This window comes from Maniola hyperantus, chromosome Z, assembly GCF_902806685.2.
Source record: "Maniola hyperantus chromosome Z, iAphHyp1.2, whole genome shotgun sequence".
In the NCBI taxonomy this organism is placed as follows: domain Eukaryota; kingdom Metazoa; phylum Arthropoda; class Insecta; order Lepidoptera; family Nymphalidae; genus Maniola; species Maniola hyperantus.
In genome coordinates, this window is record NC_048564.1 from 3,870,037 (window position 1) to 3,892,203 (window position 22,167).

A 22,167-nucleotide genomic window follows, 5' to 3' on the forward strand; every position below is an offset into this window, starting at 1 on the left:
TCACTTAGACATAACTATGAACGTGATGATATTAAGTTTTAACTAATAACTCAATTTAAACTAATTAAAAGCAAAACAAAATCGATACTGTGTGTTAAATAAAACTGTTTCATTTAAAGTTTTTAAGTTAGTTAACTTATCATTCAAATTAAAGAAATAGTGTGACCTCCATCCTATATTATGTTTTGGTGCACTATTATTTGTAATTTTTTTTTAGCATGTAACGATGGTGAATGGCAATGTATATCCGGACAATGCATCCCGGTCAATGGCTACTGCGACGGAGTCGTGGACTGCACCGACTCATCTGATGAACGGGACTGCCCCACTACCTTCCGACCCTTCACCACCGCCTATCCATCCTATCCATACCCCCCTACCACATCCCAGCCACCGATATTCACAACTAATCCAAACCCCTACGATGGAGGTATGTAGCTTCTTTTCTTTTTTAATTCGATGATAAAAGAAAGCAGAGTGAATAAGCATCTTCTAGGCAGATAACAGTGGGCTGAACCGTATTCTAAATAAATACGTAAAGAATTGGCATTTACACAGAATCAGTATTTTTATTGCCACCATAACAATAAAAAATTCCAAATTTCCGCCATGAAAATTAAAAGTTTTCCGATTTTTTAACTACGGTTCATACTTAAAATAAGAGCTAAAATCGTTATTTTGACAGAAAACATGACATTTGACACATAGAGCTAAAATGGCGAGTGTGATCTCTAAATTCAATATATCTATTACGTTTGTCATCATGAAAATGTACATAAGGGGCCAGAGCGCCCGAAACAAACTTGATTTTGAAGTCGAACATCAATGGAAATTAATTTAGAGCAATCAATTATGTTGCTTATCCTAACTACCAGCTCTACGTAGTTGAATTTCAGGGGCCTAAACCTAAACTCTTTTCAGTTTTATGTAACTGCGTAGGTACATTATATTATGTTCGGTTCTACGAATCAAGTATAATTTTTATAATTATCTCTCTGTCTGTATATAAATCCTTTCGATTGAGAACCACCCATTGCGGTCACGTATGGGATACTTACAATATCTTCTACACACGATACACTTATACGATGTTTACGAAATACGAAAATTTGTTAGTAGACTCCTACGATCACTATGGTCGTAGGGCCTTACGTTTAACTTTTGAAAAAATCAAATAAAGGTTGATCTATATTAGGATGTGGAAACAATGAATGGCGATGTGAAAATGGACCTTGTATCGCTGTCAGTCGACGTTGTGATGGAAATATCGACTGCCCCCTCGATGGAAGCGACGAGTTCGATTGCCCCACTGGCAGTAAGAGATTCCCCCAAAACTAAACCCTTACAGTCTATAAAAGATGTATTTAGGAGAGGCAAATACCGTAAACGCACGCTCTCCTAGAATACTCTTTGATCTAACAATTTTGCAACAATAATAAATGATTCACGTAGTACCTACGTTAAAGATTTATTGGCAAATAAATTTTACTACGCCGATGATGTGTGGGAATTTCAATCTTAATTTTTTTTTCTAAAAGTTCTATTAAGTAGTATAGGTAGATGGACGTAGGAAGTAATAATAATTCTTGTAGTAGATACCTATAGGATACTATTACGTATTAAGAAATAAGATAATTTATTCTTAAATACGGAACCTTAAAAATAATAATTAAGTAAGTAATTTATTTGCTAATAATTCAACAATAAAAATTAATTGAATATTGTGGCTAATTCCTTTGTACACAATCTCTAAACTAAACTAAAATATCACGTCTAAATCTATTGCTATCCCTTTCATAATGTTGCTTGCGGAAGGAAAGCACTAGATTTAGACCTGTTAATTTAGTTTCGTCTAGAGATTGTGTACTAGAGAATCGGCCCCATTGTGACTAAAATTATTTTATAAACTAAAACTGTCTAACAATAAAATTGTTTACCAAAATGTACAAAAAATTAATCAAAATTAATAATTGTAATAAAACTTTTCCCATCTAATCTTCATAACGAATGTAAATAAAATTTTATTAACCCTAACAACACATAGGTACACACTAAAATAATGACAATAACAAATTTCTGTAAATAAATAAAATATTACCAACTATATTGATTGCATCCTGATAATAAAATCACTATAAATAAGGACATGTTACTTTTGACAGTACTTACTACCTACACTTTAGATTGGTCATTGCAAGTATTTTTTTTTGTTGCGAGCGTAACTTTGAATGACGACGGCTGGTGTAAAATTGGATTTGACAGCCTTGTGGAGTAGGTACCATTTGTGTTCATTCTGTATTACATCTAATTCATTCATATAAGTATTCAAAGAAGTGACCTTTTAGAACAGCTATAAGAAACTTGCTATGTGAAGCTGTCAAAATGAGTAGATCGCATTCGCTGGACATCAAGTTGTCCACAAACTTTTTTGTTCAGGATGGCCAGTCTAGTGTAGTGTACTAAGTACCTGCTTCATAGACATCGTTGTTGGTGATCTTTTGAAGTACTAATTATTGTAACTTTTCAAGTTAGTTTCATCGTGATAAACTTAAGCATGAGTTTAAATCTTAACGACGAAACGTTTTGATTCTACATCATCATAAAAATTTGGCAGATAATTTATTAGCGTGTCACTTTATTGACTTGAACTTTCTCACCTATAAAAATATTTCCTTTTTCAGGTCCCTTTGCTTTGAATCTTAAGACCTACCCCGCGGAGCAAACAGTCAGATACGGTGAGTTCATCAGTATATTAATTTGAATACGTAAATTATTCAACTTAAAAGACGTATCCTATGATTGATCTCTATGTCATGATCTATTAAATAGTTTCATTAGTAGGCAATTAATAAAAAATATTAAATAGTTTGTTTATATTATAATAAGTAAATGTGTAAGTACCTATATAGCAATTAATTTTGGTTTGGTAGTTAATTAGAATATTCGTGATTTTGTAAATAAAGTTATTCCTAAGACTTTAAGATAGAGTCAATAGGATCGACTTTTTACTCGTAAAATAATAATAATCAATTATAAATATTTCTACAACCCAACGAAAGGCATGGAAGACAGGTGAGCTTAAAAAGGAAGAATATAGTTGGTAATGCATTAGGTTCGACGCATACCTTCGGAGTGGAGTGGTGAGGAGCAGAGGTGCAGCGTCTTTTTTTATTACAAGTGAAACTCAAGGTTTTGTGCGTATGTGGAAAGAAAAAAAAGAGATGACGATAGGAAAAGGGATTGATAATGCGTTTATGGATGATAGAAGCGAGTAGTTGTCAGTTGTCAGTTGTGCCGACCCCATTCCAGCGTGGGATAAGGTCAGGATGAAAAAAAAAGAAGTTAAACTCGGTTTTATTTGCTACGATATACGGTTTATATTATTGTTATGAAAACTAAACATGGAGGAAACACAAACGACATACGGATCGTACAATAAAGATTTGTTTGGGTTACTTACCTACATGTTACGTTTATATTACATGGTCTATACAATTCGTAATTCTAGATCAAAACTTACAAAAATAGAATCTAAACGCTCTACAAATGTGACTGTGTTGTAGTTTCAAGTCCTCGCTTTAGATACGTGGTTTGTATCTAACCCTTTTTTACATTTATCAATTATATTATAATATCCTAGCGGTTAGTATTAAAAAACACGCTGCGCCTCAGCTCTACTCTACTCTGCAGGTTATACCTTAGCTATACGTAATTTAAAGGTCAGGATGTTATTAGTGATACAGGTGTAATTTCTCTTTATTGTTACGACAAAGATAAACTCATATATATATATGTTAAAAATTAACTAAAACAATGAAACTAAAACTAAAACCTTAAAAAATATAATATTATAACTAAAATATATATGTCTGGTGTACTAGCTATAGGTCTGGTCTAAGTTCCAACTCCAATCTTCGAAGACAATGAAAAATGGTGTAGACACTTGTCCGCCCGCCGACGATTAGCGAGAAACGAGTTGAGTAAAAACTAGAAAGGGTTAAAGAGCAATAAAAAGAGAGTGTGTAGTTCGGATAGTTTTATCGCTGGGCGATTACTCGCACTAGTCGTGATAGGCGGCCAAGACATACATTTTTTATCCTTGCGTGCCTTTTAGTATATTTATTTCTTTTATTGTCACCGAATCATACATCGAGTGTAGGTTTCTTGAGCGGGAAAGTAGGCGATAGCTAGTCGCTTCCTCGCCGGCAGTGGGACAAGTCAACGTTACTCATAATTAAAGAATACATTCAATGTTTTGATAAATTCTACACAAAAAACACTGATTTATTTTTTGCAATGCTGTGTACCTACTCTTACATTCGCTAAATACCTGGATCTATAGTCCAGTTCTATACTAGTAGCTGGAAAGTTGGAAATAATAAATATTATGCATTTCTAACTTGCACTATATGACTGATAATAAATTTATGGATTTAAATATAGGTAAATATTAATTATTGTTTTCAGGATAATATTTATTGCGCCGCAAAAACGACATTATATAATAATTTATTGTTATATGAATATCGTTATAGCTAACAAAATCTTTTTATGAAATTTTTTGTAAAAATTAATTAGTCTAGTTAAATATATTTTATATAAAAGCCACTAAAGTGTATTGTTATTACGAGAAACGTTATGTAAAATTTAATTTTAGCATTAGGTTTATTAGCAAGCCAAGGTTAAGGTAGGATTTTGTTTTAACAAGAAAGTATCGTACTAATTATTTTCAGTTGTATTATGAGGTGGAGGACGTTATAATAATATTAAAATACTGAAATATTATATTCAATAATTGATATCAATATATTCATTTAATACGTTTTATATTTCTTTCATGGTGGTGGAACAGTCAACACTGGTGAGTCGGTATGCCTTTATTTGGGTGCAATAAGAGTTTCAATTAACTATTTTACCTATGTTTAATAATGTGGAATGATTTTATATTAATATGGGTTTTAAAAATAATATTTTAAAGTTATTAGGGTTAACAGATTTTTATTTCACAATAATTATTACGTTCAGATGCACGCACATCGAAATGCTCGTTTTAAGTAAAATGGAATATTCATATTGCACGCTTTGGATAAATTTTGGGAACATTAAAGATAATTAAGTATTTTTAAGAATTACTTGAGGACAAAGCAAGTTGTGCACGCGACTTACCTTAATTCGAGGAATACCTACATGAATAACTACGCAACATATTACAGCTTGAATTATCGACTTAATTCAAGGTGTAAGCTTGAATTAAGTTAATAGCTGGTGGCATTTCAAAAAGATAACAGTGTTACATTTAAATCTATACAAATATCTGATAGTATATTTTACTTCATATATTTTATTTTATTCAAACTAATATCAACTGGTTAAATATCATTCATATTAATGTTAATAATATTTTGCCTCATATTCGTCAATATAACGGAAAATATTATGGACCATAGTATAAAATGAAAACCAATGCACGATTTTCATGAGTTTTTATTGGTTGTTATCATATTATACGTTATATTATTTGCTAAGGTGGCGTTAAACGAAATACAGTTTCGTAACAAAAAAAAACAAAACACGACAGCTATGTCAAAAGAAGAACTAAAATGTAAAAAAATCACATTTAAATATGGCACCATGCAGCCGCCATTTTTTTAATAGCCAGTGTCAGTCACCATGTAAGGATTCTTCTGATCCCCATACATCCTTTGTATAGGCATTTAGAAGTTATGGTGGAGCAATGAAGCCCACACATTAGGTACATACATGAACTCTGAAACATTATTTTTTTAGGCAGTCGTGTAAAAACAAAGTTAATCACTGATTTTCAGAGAGGAAACGAAATTTATTATTTAACACCACCTTGTATAGTGAAATAATTTTCAATTTTCAGAAACTTTTACGGCTGCAAACAAAGCTTTTTGGGAAAAGAATAATATGTTTAAGAAAGTTGTACTAATTTTAATATATTATTCTAGGCGGCGATGTGGTATTTTCGTGTCGAGACGAAGGACCTATTCGTGCACCCGTACGATGGATTCGAGAGGGTGGTAAACCCCTCAAACCGGGCTCCACTGACAGAAAAGGACGCCTTGAGATTAGTGGAGTGACGGTATGAGTTTTGTATTATAATTTGCTTGAAGGTGTCATAAATTTTGCAATTTCCTTTGGAGGTAATGTTATGTGTTTGTGATATTACAGCCAGCAGATAGCGGCGTCTACATCTGCCAAGCACCACGCTATTTAGGCCACCCCAAATCTCAGATACAAGTAGTATTGACTGTGGAAAGATCTCGTAAGTTTAACTACCCTTATATTTCATTCATCATCATTATCAACCACTGTTGGATAGACGTACACTGTACACATAGAGATAGATCTCTTGGAGGGACTTCCAGGTTCCACACGCCATGGTCTTGCACCGCCTGAACCCAGCGGTTCCCTGCGACTCATTTGATGTCATCTGTGGACCTAGTGAAAGGTCTTCTAACGCTGCGCTTTCTGGTGCGAGGTCACTATTCTAACACCTTGGGATCCCAACATACTACTTATTCCAGATAAATAATACTACCTTTTAGAGGGGGTTAAAACACACCTGTTGTTTTATTTGTAACAAGATGATACCCGCGACTTCGTCCGCGTGGATATAGATTATTAATCCCGCGGGAACTCTTTGATTTTCCGGAATAAAGAAGAAGTTCAACAACAAGCTATCTACATTCCAGTAGTTTTTGCGTGAATAAGTGACAAACACGCACGCACACAAACACACGCGCGCGCGAACTTTCGTCTTTATAATATTAGTGTAATAGTTTACGTTTTTTAGTTTTTAGGGTTCCGTACCTCAAATGGAAAAACGGAACCATTATAGGATCACTTTATTGTCTGTCTGTCTGTCAAGAAACCTACAGGGTAAATCTCCTTGACCTAGAATCATGAAATTTGGCAGGTAGGAAGGTCTTATAGCAGACATCTGAAAACTGCGAATTTGTGGTCACATCTTAAAAAATAAAATAAAAAGTGTTTGAACAAATAATTAGTATTTTCAACTTATAAAGTAAAACTTACTATACCAAGTGGGGTATCATAAGAAAGGACTTTACCTGTACATTCTAAAACAGATTTTTATTTATTTTTATGCATAATAGTTTTTGATTTATCGTGCTAATTGTGGCAAAAATACGACTGTAGTACGCATAGATAACACACTATATACCAGGAACCCTCGTTGCGCGAGCCTGACTCGCACTTGGCCGGTTTTTATCCAATATTTTTGACTTTCGTAGCAATGACCTCGAGACCACCATTCATGGCGTGCCCATCGAACCAGGCGACTTGTGCTAATGGACAATGTATCGCGAGAACAGCCATATGCGATGGAAATCAAGACTGTTCTGATGGCTCCGACGAGGAATCTTGTCGTAAGTATAAGTCAAAGTTCAATTTTAAAGATATTAAGACAATTCGTGGTATGGACACATTCTTCCAGTGGCTTGCTCTTCTTAGATGCAAAAAAGCACTGTCATAATTTATATCAGCACTCAGCAACTTAAAGGCAATAAAATTTATGATTTGATCTGCAGCGATCATGCACTCATCCGATCTGAATCCTGGAAAATACGGATAAAAATATATCTGCGACATGTCATAAGCTACCATAAAAAACGAAAAGGAACGTATTTTAACGGACTTGGATCGGATGAGTGTTAACCGCCGTTACCCTGTGATATTCGAAATGAAATGTAATTTTATCTCTGAGGACTTTTCTCTATATACATACTTACTTGAATGTTATAAATACGTGTTCTGGTACAAGGTGAAGTGATTCGTTAATCAATTCCTTTATTTGTCTACTTTGTTCGGTTCCGTACCCGAAGGATGGCGGTTGAGGTGAAAACATAATATTTTTCATTTTTTTTCATTTTGATTTAATAGTAAAAAAAGTTTTTTTTAATGTACCCGAGGGGTACCAACGAGACCTTATTACTAAGCCTCTGCTGTCCGTCCGTCTGTTTCTCAGTGGGCTATACCAGTAATAGGTAGAGAGTTGAAAAATTTAGTGTGTATTATAATATAATAATTATTATAATATATAATAATTTGCTGCGATAATAACAAATAATAAAAAAGCCAAGAAGTCGAATCTCAAAATGGCCGCCATGAAAATTAAAAAATAAATAAAAGTACATATAAATCTTGAACGAGTCCAACTTGTACTTGACCGATTTTTTTACAATTGTTTTAGACCACAACGGGATGTGTGAACCAAATGAATACCAATGCGCGAATCGCAAGTGCGTCCTAAAGACTTGGCTTTGCGACGCGGAAGACGACTGTGGTGACGAATCAGATGAACAGAACTGTGGCAACGCGAGCCCTGGCCAACAATGCCCACCGGTGAACTTCGCCTGCGCTACTAATGATCAGTGTATTCCCAAGACCTTCCACTGCGATGGACAGAGTGACTGCTTCGACAAGTCTGATGAAATAGGATGCGGTGAGCTTTATATAATTAACTATACCTAGTCAAATTTTTAGTACCGGAGACAAAAATGGTATTTCGTGTATTGCCCGATTTATTTTAAGAATATTAGCCATGTCAAATTATGACTCATATTTTCTTTTCCCTTCCAACTAAGCGTAAAGCTGGGATTTAAACCAACGACCTTTCGGATTTCAATCCGCTCCTAAACCGTTGAGCTATTGAAGCTCTAAATTCGAAGTTCCCTTGAAAAACAAAACTGTTATAACACTTAGAGGATTAAAACCCTTCCTTTGGTTTTATTTTTAAAAAAATGCACTCTTTTTATAGCACCGGTATATGTAACAAGGCCACCATCGCCTTCAAACCTGAAACTGAATCCCGGCGACACTCTAACGCTGAGATGTGAAGCTGTGGGAGTCCCAACGCCTCTCATATCCTGGCGGCTGAACTGGGGTATCGTGCCTGAAAAATGTACTTCCACGAGCGCCAACGGCACTGGAGTGTTGACTTGCCCCAACATGCAAGTGAGTTAAACTTTCATCGTCATCATCATCATCATATGGATCAACCTATTGCTGGCCATAAGCACGGGTCTCCTTTCAGAGTAAGAAGAGTTTAAGAGTAAGAAGTGAAGAGTGTAAGACTTTAGGTCAAAGTCGCTGTTCCAGTGCGAATTGGCAAACTTCATCCACATTTGAGTAAATGATAGGGTCACTTCGTCACTATGTTTCCATTTACTGTTAAAACAAGTGATATTTAATTGTTTAAGCCGCACATAACTCCGAATAGTCACAGGTGCATGCCCGGGATCGAACCCCGACCTCCCCAACGTAGTAGGTGACGTCTTAACCACTGGGCGAATTTTGTCTCTGAAATATTTTTCTTACTAATATCAAATCTTTGAAAAGAGCACCCGCTGAGTTTCATTCTGGTTATTCTCAGTAGGAAAGGCGAACCAGTGGTAGATGATTTGACGATCCAAAAGTACTTGTAAAACTTTATTTGAATAATAAATATTTTTATTCTAATATCCAGCCAATTTGCATTTTCTTTCTGAATATTCACGGCTTAACTGGAATGCTCATCAGGACAAGACAGAACATGAATGATGTTCAAAACCAACGTGATAAAACTTATTTGAAAATATACTCGTACCTAATACTTAATATCGAATTCGCAGTCGGAGGACAGCGGTGCGTATTCCTGTGAAGCAATGAACAACAAAGGCACAATATTTGCTGCGCCAGACGCAATCGTGTATGTCAACAGAACCGCAGATGTGTGCCCGTCTGGCTACTTCAACAGGTATGTATAGTTGTTGCATTTCGCGAAGGCGAGTGGTTCATGTTTGTGTGTAAGTCGTATCGGTATAAGTAAGGTACAGTAAATATTTGCGAGCGCTTGCTTGCGACTGATTGGTTCGACATGAACGCACACTCACGCAATGTCCGTTTGTAGGACGTAACCACAAGTTAAGTTCACTCGACTTCGTGAATTGCAAGAAATGTACTACATACGGGGTGGCAAGAGCATTACAGAGTTATGTAACGCCATGCGAAAATGCACCATCGTACAACAATCTCAATCCAGCATGTCATTTAGCAAATTAATTTGGTCGGGAACACAAATCTTTAATTTTTTTGTGATGTTACTTGCCAAATTTTATGATTCTATGTCAAATGGAAGTATTATATTTTATTAGTAGAAGAAAATGAAATGATCCTGTAAGGGTTCCTTTTTTCTTTTGAGCTGCGGAACCCTAAAAAGCACTAGAAGTAGAAAACACTTTAGACGCTGTTGGATTGGATGCTTATATTTTTCAGTGAGGCGCGATCGGAAAGTGAATGTATACGTTGCTTCTGTTTTGGAAAGTCTACACAATGTCAGAGTGCAGATCTCTTCATTTTCAATATGCCCACGCCCCTTGGAGAAGGAGGCACGAGACTTATAGGAGTCAGTGTCGGCTACAATGGCGCCATCCAGAAAGACGAAGATATCAACAATCAGTATTATTACCAGCCACTAAGGAATGGAGCTACGGTTCGTGTTTTTAACGTATTGGTATCCAAAGAATGTATAGTACAAAATAAACGAAATTTTGTGACATGTTATATATATTTTTTTAATTATAAGAATACTATCGTAATTTGCTTAACTGGTAGAGTCGCACACGCAGCGTAGTGCCCTGGTGTTCCTATCTGAAATAAATGAATTTTAAATTTGAACTCAATTATGTCAAGTATCAAAAATGGCTCATTTGTTCTTATTTGTAAAATACCCGCAGGTAACAAAACTTGACCAGTACGGTTCGCCTTGGACCAGGAACACCCAAGCTCACCCGTATCTTACCTTGCCTGAATCCTACAACGGCAACCAACTGACATCATATGGTGGAAGCATCAAATACCGCTTGTCGCCACATACCTTCCAACCGTATGCTGAACGAGAAAGTGTTCCCGATATTATTATTATGGTAAGTTTTAAGTTACACACAAAAATTTAGACATCTAATAATAAATTCAGGCTTTTTGTCAGTAGACTTTTTTGTGATTAATTAGTTAGTAAATTAAAAATGACCTGAAATTCACAGGGTAAATATCAAGACTTAGTCCACTACAGTCGAGTAGATCGAAGCCGGGAGCTATATATCGATGCACATCTAACGCCGGAATACTGGCAAAAACCGTCCTCAAATGGACTAGTGCCGGCTTCAAGAGAAGATATTATGATGACGTAAGTATCAAAAAATAAATAGCGTTTTTGTTTAACCCATTAAATAATTTATCATGATAAATGAGGTATGCAGTTCCATAATTATAGTTAATGCCATAGATTCACACACGCATACACACACACAAGCATACACACACTGTTGTAATTTTATTATTGTGTATACCTACATTTATTCTAAATCTATTCTGTTAAAATAGTTTTAATTATAATTTTAAGTAATCTCTTTTGGCCTTCTGTTATACCTAGATTTAAATTTAAATAATAATTATGTATTTACGCTGTTGATTACTTTCAAATAAACAAAATAAACAAAATTCTTTCGTTGTCTTTGCTACTTGACAAACTTTCAAACCTTGTTTAAACGGTCCTTCGAGTTCTCAGAAGTGTTTTGCAAGTTTGTTACTAGCTACTAGTAAACAATTTCTTTAAGTCCCCATATTATCTGCCCAGAGGTATCACGCTACGACGCTCCCATTTTTTGGTACATCTACACATTGGCCTTAATCTCAACTTGTCTGGATATTGTTATGTACACTTTCTACTACCTTGTGTAGGATCTCTAGATCTTTTTCGATGCTTTTAAATTAAAAATACTACAGATATGGTCAAATTTTCAATGACTAAGCTGCTTTAAGGAGATGTTGAGAAGCTGAAGTTGTGACTTTACCAAAATTATAATTTGCTTTGCAGTTTAGATGACGTTGAAATGATCCTTCTGCGAGCTGACTTAAATAATGCCGGCGCTAATATAACTGATTTCACGATGGAATCCGCCCAACTGCTTAATGTAGGACTTGGTGCTGCTAGTCTCGTAGAAGAATGCGAATGTCCTACAGGATACAAGGGACGATCTTGCGAGGTATTTCATTATAATACATTAGAAGTATCATTTATTATTTTATTTTTATTTTATTCAGATACAAGTTAGCCCTTGACTGCAATCTCACCTGGTGGTAAGTGATGATGCAGTCTAAGATGATAGCGGGCTAACCTGGAAGGGGTATGGCAGTTTTTATTAAACCCATACCCCTTTGGTTTCTACACGGCATCATACCGGAACGCTAAATCGCTTGGCGGCACGGCTTTGCCGGTAGGGTGGTAACTAGCCACGGCCGAAGCCTTCTACCAGACAAATCGATCAAAATGACAAGATATGGTCAAGCGAACAAATTTTTTCACGGTTTTAGAAACCAGATAAATCAGCGCCACCTCTTAGATACTAATGAACGACCCGTTTCAAATCCAGACGTCACTGAGGTTGCATTGGTGCTAAAGCACCACTTAGTCGGTGCCATTTTGTTTGTTCAATAGCCCTGTCCATACGAAGTAATATAATATAAGTCCATGAGAAGTATATGATATTAAGACTCCGAATCTAATAACCACTAAAGCAAATATTTCCATAATAGTACGGAGGCCTGAAGGCATCATTATGCACTAGTGTATGAAAAATAATTCTGGCAAAATTTGCGGCTTCTCCTTTGCCTATATACAAATGAAATAAGTTGGTACAACGTATTACATAAAAAAATATTTTAAGCACATCACAAAGATCCATCAAAATAGCTTTTAAATTTGGATTTTGACTGTCGTGGGTGGCTGAAGTCGAGGCTGCACAGATTACAACGTATAAGTTGCCTTGTTGATCTATTTCTACAACCAAATATGCCGATGTTGTAATAATGATGTTTTCAGAAATGTGCGGATGGCTACGAGCTTCAAAACACTGGTCCATGGAACGGTGTGTGCGCACCGAAGCGCCCATGCCCGCCAATGACATATGGCGATCCGAACAGTGGTGGAGATTGCCGCCCATGCCCTTGCCCACTTACTAACCGTGGAAACCAGTTTGCTAGTGGTTGCTCCATTGGTCCTGGTGGAAACGTCGTGTGTAATTGTCTACCTGGGTAAGGATAATATATTTAAGTTCAAAATTCAACTTAGGTATATTTGTCAAGACTTGACCTTCTACAAGTTAGGGGTAATAAAGCGCAGTCTGATTTCTAAGATACTCTAAGCCCACTTCGGTCTTGAGCAACGCTATAATTTGCTGTGATAAAATAAATCTTTTAGTATCTAAGTGCCATAATAAAGGCTTATGATAACTTCTAAGCAGAAAATTACTACTTTTAACATAAATAATAATATTGCAGATACGAAGGATCAGATTGCAGCTACTGCGCACCCAACTATATAGGCAACCCAATGGTTCCCGGTGATTCTTGCAGACCAAAACCACAAGATAACTGCGACCCGATAGGAACTGCTCAAGTCCGTCTCCCAGACGAGTGTCTCTGTAAAGAAAATGTTCAAGGACGTTACTGTGACCAGTGCAAGCAGGGGTCTTTCTTTTTATCCAATGACTTCGAAAAAGGATGCGCTCTGTGCTTTTGTTCGGGAATACCTCCACAGAACTGTGTAAGCAGCACGTTGCGGCGGAGAACTACTACCGTCCAATTCAACGTACCTACAGTAGTTGACCAGCTGAAGGTTTACAACAGTGCGCCAATCGGTCCTGCTGGAGACGTCCGGTACATCACTCCCGTAGATACCGGCTTGCACCCCGAACTTGTTAGAGGAGGAGTGAACATAAATACTCAGCTACGCTCGGAACCATCCATCTTCTACTGGGGTCTACAGGATAGGTAAATTTTATTTTTAATTTTAAAATTAATGTACCATTTATAAATGATCATAAACCCGTTTACAATTTTAATTCAATCTAAATTTCTTTTTAAGTTTTGCTGGCGATAAAGTTACATCGTATGGTGGATTCCTAACGTACCAGCTACGTAATGTACAACCCAACCCAAGTTATAGAAACACTGCCGCTGATGTTCAACTTGTCAGTGTAAGTAAACAAAAAACCAGCCAAGTGCGAGTCAGGCTCGCGCAATGAGGGTTCCATACTACAGTCGTATTTTTTCGACATTTTGCAGGATAATTCAAAATCTATGATACATAAAAATAAATAAAAATGTGTTTTAGAATGTACAGGTGAAGCCCTTTCATATGATACCCCCACTTGATATAGTTATCTTACATCGAAAAAAATACTTTAATTTGTTTAGGACCACAATTTAATATTTTTGTGTGATGTAACCACAAATTCACGATTTTCAGATTTTTTCCCCTAATGTCAGCTATAAGACCTACCTTCCTGCCAAATTTCATGATTCTAGGTCAACGGGAAGTACTCTGTAAGTTTCTTGACAGACCCACAGAACGACAGACAGACAGACAGACAGTCAGACAACAAAGTGGTCCTATAAGGGTTCCGTATTTCCTTTTGAGGTACAGAACCCTAAAAAGAAGAGTATACGTAATTTAATTAATTATAGTAAAATATGACTGAGATATTTTTCAATCTGGAACATTTTTTACAGGATAACAGCCTGACTTTCCTTTACTTTGGAAAACAGATGCCAACCAGTGATGGCTACTTGAACGCCAGTGTGCAATTCATTGAAAGTTCTGAATGGCAAAGGTACATTTTTAATTTTATCCCTTTTGATTTGGAATCTGATGCTATTTTTTGATTAATCATTTCAGAAAAAATTTAAACTGTATATACTACAAAAGAGAATAGACTTATATAATAATCAGAGTCAGGATAATACGTAACTAGAGTTAAATTAAATATATTTTATCTTCATTTAAATAAACAGATCTGATGGAAAACCAGTTACTCGTGAACATTTCCTTCTTGCCTTGGCGGATGTGAAGACAATTTTGATAAAGGCAACCTACTCCAGCAACACTGACATTGCCTCAATAGATAGTGCTAGCATTCAAACCGCAGATGAGTATGGCGATGGCCCCATGGCCCAACATGTGGAACAATGTATGTGTCCCGCGGGATACATTGGAACCTCTTGCGAAGACTGTGCCCCTGGTTACACTAGGTAAGCAATCATTTTACAAGAATGGGTTTACCAAAAATTTTAATAGAAGACAATGGGCCACAATTTAAATAAAATATTATATTGCAGGAGTTTGAGTGGACTGTATTTACGTAACTGCGTGCCTTGCGATTGTAATGGACATTCAAATAAATGCAACCCGGAATCAGGAGAATGCGTTGTAAGTGATAAAAAAATCTACAAATGCAACATAAACAAGTAAATCTTAATTAATGAAGTTTGTTACATGTTTTTTCAACAGAATTGTAATGACAACACCGAAGGGCCGAACTGTGAGTACTGCCGCGCCGGCTATGAGCTAGACCAAGCAAACAACTGTGTTCCGTCCAGACAATCACCTCGGCCACCAATAACTTGCAAGTAAGTTTTGTTTTATAGTTTTATTAGTGTTTTAGTAGCCAATCTGTCAATAAGTCATTAGCCATGTTGGTAACAGAGCAGGTTACAGATAGTTTTATTAATTTCAGTTTTTTTTAAACATTACTTAAATAATAATATGTAGGCTCAATTTCGTTACATAAATCTACCACATCTAAAACACAGTTTATTTGCTGAATTCTAAAAAACGGTGCTAGTTACAAACTTGCTTTTATTTTTCTTCTCTCTCTCTGAGTCGTATCACTTATTGCTGAAGGTTGTGACCACTTTTCATTATTCCCAAATTTATTCTTAAAAGCTATTAATGTATGTCCCTATGTTTGTTTGGGTGGAATCTTGCCACTCAATTTAGAAGCAGATATCTTCAACCGATTGAGTTGAAATTTTGTATTCACGTTTAGTTTGGATGACAATGCATGGCTAGCTGTGTGAAGTTATTCTAAATCCAACATGGCGAAACACTCAAGATGGCGGACTAGTTATTTTTAATGCACTCAATATCGGTATCAAATGAAAGGGCTTGCTGAGAATAACTCGAAAAATATTGTGACGTCACTCTTAATCCAATATGGCGGACTTCTAAAGATGGCCAAAGATATCTTCAACCGATTGAGCTGAAATTTTGTATACGCGTTTGGTTTGGATGACAATTTATGGTTAGCAATTAGAGGTGTCATTTTCAAGGTTTTCAAGGGTGGTTGAAAAAGAATATGGTATTATTCTTGAAATTTAATATGGTTTCTGCATCAATATGATCTCAGCCACCCATATAACTAATATGGATTAATTAATTTCAAACATGTCGGCAATATCATATGTAAAATCAAATGTTTTTTCAGCTGCGATCCACGTGGTGAACAAATGCCATGTGATGATTCGGGATACTGTATTTGCAAACAAAACGTTGAGGGCGAAGTTTGTGACCGCTGCAGACCTGGCACCTTTGGACTCGATGCGAACAACCCTCTGGGTTGCACCGCTTGTTACTGCTCTGGAGTCACAACCGACTGTCACGAAGTAAGATAACTTGACCAATGGAATAGGAATGGTGCCTATTAGTCAAATCAGCAACTTTTCATCAAACGCCAAAACTTTGACAAACAAATTTGACACTTTTCAGGAGAGGCGAAAAACGTAACTCAATGATTTAAGTATTTCGTTGTTGAAATCATAACTTTTTGACAAAAAATCATATGTTTTTTGCTTTTACTTAAAAGTATCGAATTTGAGTTGTCTTTCTTATCGGAGGCACTGAATTATATACTACTAGATGATGCTCGCGACTTCATCCGCGTGGATTTAGGTTTTCAAAAATCCCGTGGAAACTCTTTGATTTCCCGGGATAAAAAGTAGCCTATGTCCTTCCCCGGGATGCAAGCTTCTTCTTCTTCTTCTTCTTCTTCGCTCTGGGCTAGTTTCCGCACTTAAACGTTTCCGTCTGTTGTGCGTGCATTGCATGCAAGCAAGGGATGCAAGCTATCTCTGTACCAAATTTCATCAAAATCGGTTGAACGGATGGGCCGTGAAAGGCTAGCAGACAGACAAACAGACAGACACACTTTCGCATTTATAATATTAGTATAGATATATTCTACACTACGTGGCTAATGATTCCCAGTTTTCTGAAATTTCCAATTTATTTCAGACTAGTCACTACGCTCGAATAACTTTACCAGCACCGATGTTTGGCGAAAATTACGGCGGGTATACACTAATGGATATAAATGCTGATCGAGTTATCAATGACCAGTTCGTACCTGTGGTCAATAAAAGTCAACTGATGTATGTCTTCTCAGACCAACCTATTGGAGAATTATATTGGTCGTTACCAGTCTTCCCAGGTATGTTTGAAACTATTTATATGCTTAAGCAAAAATATTGCCTTGATGTTTTTGGGTACCTAAGTAGGAATAAGTAGCGACGATATTCGAATGGTGGCGACTGGTGGTGATAGTTTAGTGGTTAAGACCTGCAGAGGATACGGAGGTCAATCCTGGGCACGCACCTCAACTATTTACAGTTAGATGTGTTTTTAAGCAATTAAATATTATGCCGGCGAAGGAAAACATTGTGAGGAAACTTGTATGTCTGAGCATTCTCCATAATGGTTCTCAAAGGCGTTCTTCTGCAACAAATTTCGGTTTGTACTTTAGTTTAGAAGTTACAATAACTGAAGCAGGTATATTAACTAAACTAAATAAACACTAGCTTATGCTCGCGACTTCGTCCGCGTAGACTACACAAATTTCACACCCCTATTTCACCTTCTTAGGGGTTGTATTTTCAAAAACCCGGATGCGGATGCGGAAGCGGATGCCTACATCACAATAACTATCTGCATACCAAATTTCAGCCCAATCCGTCCAATAGTTTGAGCTGTGCGTTGATAAATCAGTCAGTCAATCAGTCAATCAGTCACCTTTTTCTTTTATATATTTGAAACAAAAAACATGGGAGTGTCAAAAATTTACTTAATAAATATTTTGCAGGCAACCGAGTTCTATCCTATGGTGGAACCCTATCTTTGACCCAGGAGTTCGAATCTAGTGATGGTTACCCATACACGTCTGTACCTGGAACAGATGTTGTCCTAGTTGGAGAGAGTCAGTCCATTTTCTGGTCTAACCCTACATCAATCAGATCCGGCGAAGCATTGGTAAGTTTTTTTAAGCCTCAATTATAGCCCAATGGTTGAGGAGCGGACTGAATTCCGAAAGGTCGGCGGTTCAAACTCCACCCGTTGCACTATTGTCGTACCTACTCTTAGCACAAGCTTTACGTTTAGTTGGAGAGGAAAGGGGAATATTAGTCGTGATGATAGCAAGGCTAATATTCTTTTAAAAGAAAAAAAATAGTTTCTTTGATTTTAGTAATTTTTTGGATAAAAGAATTGAAAACGCACAACATTATCGACAGATATGAATGATTATAACAGATATTAGAAAACCTACAATCAGGCTGTAATAAAACAATATAATTAATATTCAAAATGGGGATATTCAAGGGGTGGATCAACAAAAACCTGTAAGGCTGGCATTGGCGATTCCTCCGGTGCAGCAAATGTTCATGGGCAGCGGTAATCACTTAACACCAGGTGACCCGCTGACATGTTTACTCGCTTTTTTTAAAAATAAATAAATATGTTACAGAGTTACCAAGTTCCCTTACGAGAAAATAGATGGCATAATCTAAATTCATTCGATGAAACGTCCCGAGAAGTATTTATGTCAGTACTTAAGAATTTGAAGAGGGTATTAGTTCGCGCTACTCTAGTGCAACAGAACATCATGTCTACTTCAATTGCTGACGTCTCAATGGACACTGCTGCTGTAAGCTATGATTCCTCTTCCCGTGCAGCCATAGGTATTGAGGTGAGTAAAAATACTTGTTTCTATGTTATGATTTATTTATATTTATCCTTTCCTATACCCAACCAAATTTCTGTTAGGTTGCTTAGGTTTCAACTCCCTGGAGGTCAGACGCATTTGCGACCAACTCAAAATTATGTGTCAAATTTTGCGAGGAGATGTTAATGCTCCAGAACTTCATAACCAACTGTGTCGCATACGTGTCCCTGAATCCAACAGTAATCTTCGTCCACGAAAAAATAAACTTTTCGTGGTCCCACATCATCGCACTGTTGCTAGATCTATGTCACCTATATCCCGTTCATTAGCATCATTCAACGCGCTTTTGGACAATAATGCTCAATGGGACCCATTTAATGATGGGTCTATAATACTGGTTCGGGAGTTACTGAAGTACGCTGAGAGCATTGCATGAATATGTCATTCAATGTTCTCAGCGTACATATTCAAAATTCTTTGATCTTTTATCGTTTTGTATTTTATGTCTTTTTTCTTGTACCCTTATTTGTATTTAAATTTATTATTAATCATCTAGTTAGTGTAAGTGGCACTGCCGTTCTAATTAGATATAAAATAAATAAAAATAAATAAATGATACGAAATGTCTTATTTATATTAATGAACTTTTTTACTGAAAACTGGAGGATGCCCGCAATTCGTTCGTTCGTTTTTTTTAAATCCCGTGGGAATACTTTGATTTTCCGAGATGTCAATTTCCGGGATGCAAGCCGCCTCTGTACCAAATTTCGTATAAATCGGTCAACCGGATGGGCTTTCAAGAATCCCATGGGAACTCTTTGATTTACCGAGATAAACTGTTTCCGGTTTTCCGGTTAAACTGTTGCGCCGTGAAAAGCTAGCAGACATACAGACACACTTTCGCATTTATAATATTAGTATGGTTTAAAAAAATCATTATGGGGATCTCAAAGTTAACAAAGATTATTGGAACCGTTTTATCTATGTAAATGTTTCAAAGGTTTTCATTATCAAAGGTCCCCATTCTATCAGGTGCCTTAATAAAAACATTTCTGAAAAGCGTTTTTATTATTTCTAATACAGGAGTGTATGTGCCCTGAAGGCTATACTGGAACTAGTTGTGAGAGTTGTGCACTTGGGTTTTACAAGGACAGGGGCGGTTATTGTCGACAATGTAACTGCAACGGTCATGACTGCCAGTTGGGTATCTACGACGAAGTCATCTGTAACTGCAGACCACCTTATACTGGATCTGACTGTTCCACTGTTGGTGAGTAGGATTTTATTCTATTTGGTTGAAGAAGCACTGATCATAATTTTTCAATTTTTACTATGTAGGTACTTTATCTATCCCATTCTCCGTAACAATCCCAAAACTCTTATTTATAGTCTATCATAGTGTTGTATCTATTGAAATTTATCTATAATTGACAAAATATATTTGACATGACCATTCTATATAACCGACAAAAAGTTAATAACAAACATTTATTTTTCATGTTTCCATAATAGGTATTTAGGATCAAGTTACAATGTGCATAAAATTGTACCTATGAGTAGTAGTTACCTATATACAGTGGCGTGCGAGTCATAGAGGCATAAATGCACTGCTTACACCAGTAGTAATAGCTCAATGCATATTTTTCATTATGAACTGCCAGTAAACAGGTTCCTACCTAACTAATGCCTACCCTGGCTTCAAACCCTGTGCACGCCACTGCCTATATAGTTACTTTTTTATGTAAATGTTGTATAATATTATAATATATATAATAAACAAGTAAGTAAACATTTGCATTTATATTTGGTTGAATTTAAAAAAAAATCCCTACTATTATATTATCCTACACCCATAACGTCGTCACTGCGCGTGCAAATTCCGCTATGTGGACATTCACAAGTTCTCAGGAAAAACTTCTAATTTTAAATTATCGTACTTTTTTTTTTATTTTTATTCAGATACAAGTTAGCCCTTGACTGCAATCTCACCTGGTGGTAAGTGATGATGCAGTCTAAGGTGATAGCGGGCTAACCTGGAAGGGGTATGGCAGTTTTTAATAAACCCATGCCCCTTTGGTTTCTACACAGCATCGTACCGGAACGCTAAATCGCTTGGCGGCACGGCTTTGCCGGCTTACTAAACTAAAAGTAATTCATATCTACTTTTAGGTCAAAATCACATTACTAAAAATGTTATCTCTTAAACTAGAACACACATGCTAAAATACAGCTTTTTGCATGTACACAATATGTTTATTAAAACAGAACAAAATTGAATCAAAAACGAAAATTAAAAATACATAGGTCAATACTGGCGCTTTTTTCATGCGCAGCGACAACGTGGAATTTTGTTAGAAAAAATCCAAGTTATAAACGCAGATTTTAATTTGCGTAGCAAACTTTGATGTACCGGTATCTGATATTTTCCAAAAAACTAATAACATTGATTACAAATGGACAAATTTCAAGTTGGAAGGTATTTTCTTTGAACCACATACTTATATAATTATTGTGAAATGCAATAGCATAAGTCCCGCAAATTACTACTGCGCGTGGCCGCCATTTTAGTGACGTCAGCACTAGACTGAAGTTTCGAGCTGATGGTATATTTTTATTTCGGCTGACGTCAAAATGTCGCATTTCGATGTTAATGAGACATGGTTCCAGCGCAATAGCAATTTGCGGGACTTATAACCAATATTATGAAATGACCACTAGGCTTGATCATGGAACTACATCCTCATATACACGAGGATTACTCAAACTCCTCGGTGGTTGGAGTCACTTTCACTTGCAAGTACCGAGCACCTGAACCTCTCACCATTAAGTTTTACTACGCCGGACAAGAAATTGTGGGGGCCAAGCAATACACGGAGTCGAAACTTTATAAAGATGGTTGGCGGGGTGAACATACGTGGCGAACCTTTTGGAATACTAAACATCGAGAAGATATTTACGAATGTCGAACGATCACTAAAAATGGATTCGTACTAGGGGTATTGTCTACTACTTTACCAGAAAAAGGTAGCCAGAACCTACAAAGATACCTAGCATTGTTGTGTCCCGTCACCTGTTTCGGCTAATACCAGTCATGCTTCAAAGATTCATTCATAAATAATTGTGGAGTCGTCAGATCTGTTCGTGACCTTTAATTTTTTTAATTTGCCAGTATGTTTAGTTACATAAATCATAATAAAATTTATTTTGTATCTAACAAAGTGTTGTAATGTTTCCACATTTAGTCGTTGTTGTCGTATGTCTTGCGTCCATTGATGTTGATTAATATAATTAATTAGAAAATTGACTA

General features: G+C 36.3%; 1 protein-coding gene across 13 annotated transcripts in view; it reads left to right on the forward strand.

Moving 5' to 3' along the window:
* Positions 1-22,167, forward strand: part of trol (terribly reduced optic lobes) — a 215,248-nt gene that overhangs the window by 164,480 nt on the left and 28,601 nt on the right. For 10 of the 13 annotated variants that reach the window (XM_069508851.1, XM_069508852.1, XM_069508854.1 and 7 more), the window contains 26 exons: positions 218-430; positions 1,196-1,315; positions 2,682-2,735; positions 5,973-6,106; positions 6,196-6,289; positions 7,281-7,415; positions 8,240-8,491; positions 8,807-9,003; positions 9,660-9,784; positions 10,303-10,519; positions 10,764-10,952; positions 11,070-11,212; positions 11,903-12,071; positions 12,908-13,119; positions 13,366-13,857; positions 13,952-14,063; positions 14,599-14,699; positions 14,881-15,117; positions 15,205-15,295; positions 15,377-15,495; positions 16,353-16,530; positions 17,159-17,354; positions 18,003-18,169; positions 18,663-18,884; positions 19,944-20,130; positions 21,579-21,884. In XM_069508851.1, the coding sequence (XP_069364952.1) occupies positions 218-430; positions 1,196-1,315; positions 2,682-2,735; positions 5,973-6,106; positions 6,196-6,289; positions 7,281-7,415; positions 8,240-8,491; positions 8,807-9,003; positions 9,660-9,784; positions 10,303-10,519; positions 10,764-10,952; positions 11,070-11,212; positions 11,903-12,071; positions 12,908-13,119; positions 13,366-13,857; positions 13,952-14,063; positions 14,599-14,699; positions 14,881-15,117; positions 15,205-15,295; positions 15,377-15,495; positions 16,353-16,530; positions 17,159-17,354; positions 18,003-18,169; positions 18,663-18,884; positions 19,944-20,130; positions 21,579-21,884 (4,662 nt within the window). The remainder of the gene's footprint in view (positions 1-217; positions 431-1,195; positions 1,316-2,681; positions 2,736-5,972; positions 6,107-6,195; positions 6,290-7,280; positions 7,416-8,239; positions 8,492-8,806; positions 9,004-9,659; positions 9,785-10,302; positions 10,520-10,763; positions 10,953-11,069; positions 11,213-11,902; positions 12,072-12,907; positions 13,120-13,365; positions 13,858-13,951; positions 14,064-14,598; positions 14,700-14,880; positions 15,118-15,204; positions 15,296-15,376; positions 15,496-16,352; positions 16,531-17,158; positions 17,355-18,002; positions 18,170-18,662; positions 18,885-19,943; positions 20,131-21,578; positions 21,885-22,167) is intronic. The other 3 variants (XM_069508857.1, XM_069508861.1, XM_069508853.1) reach the window with 2 other exon arrangements.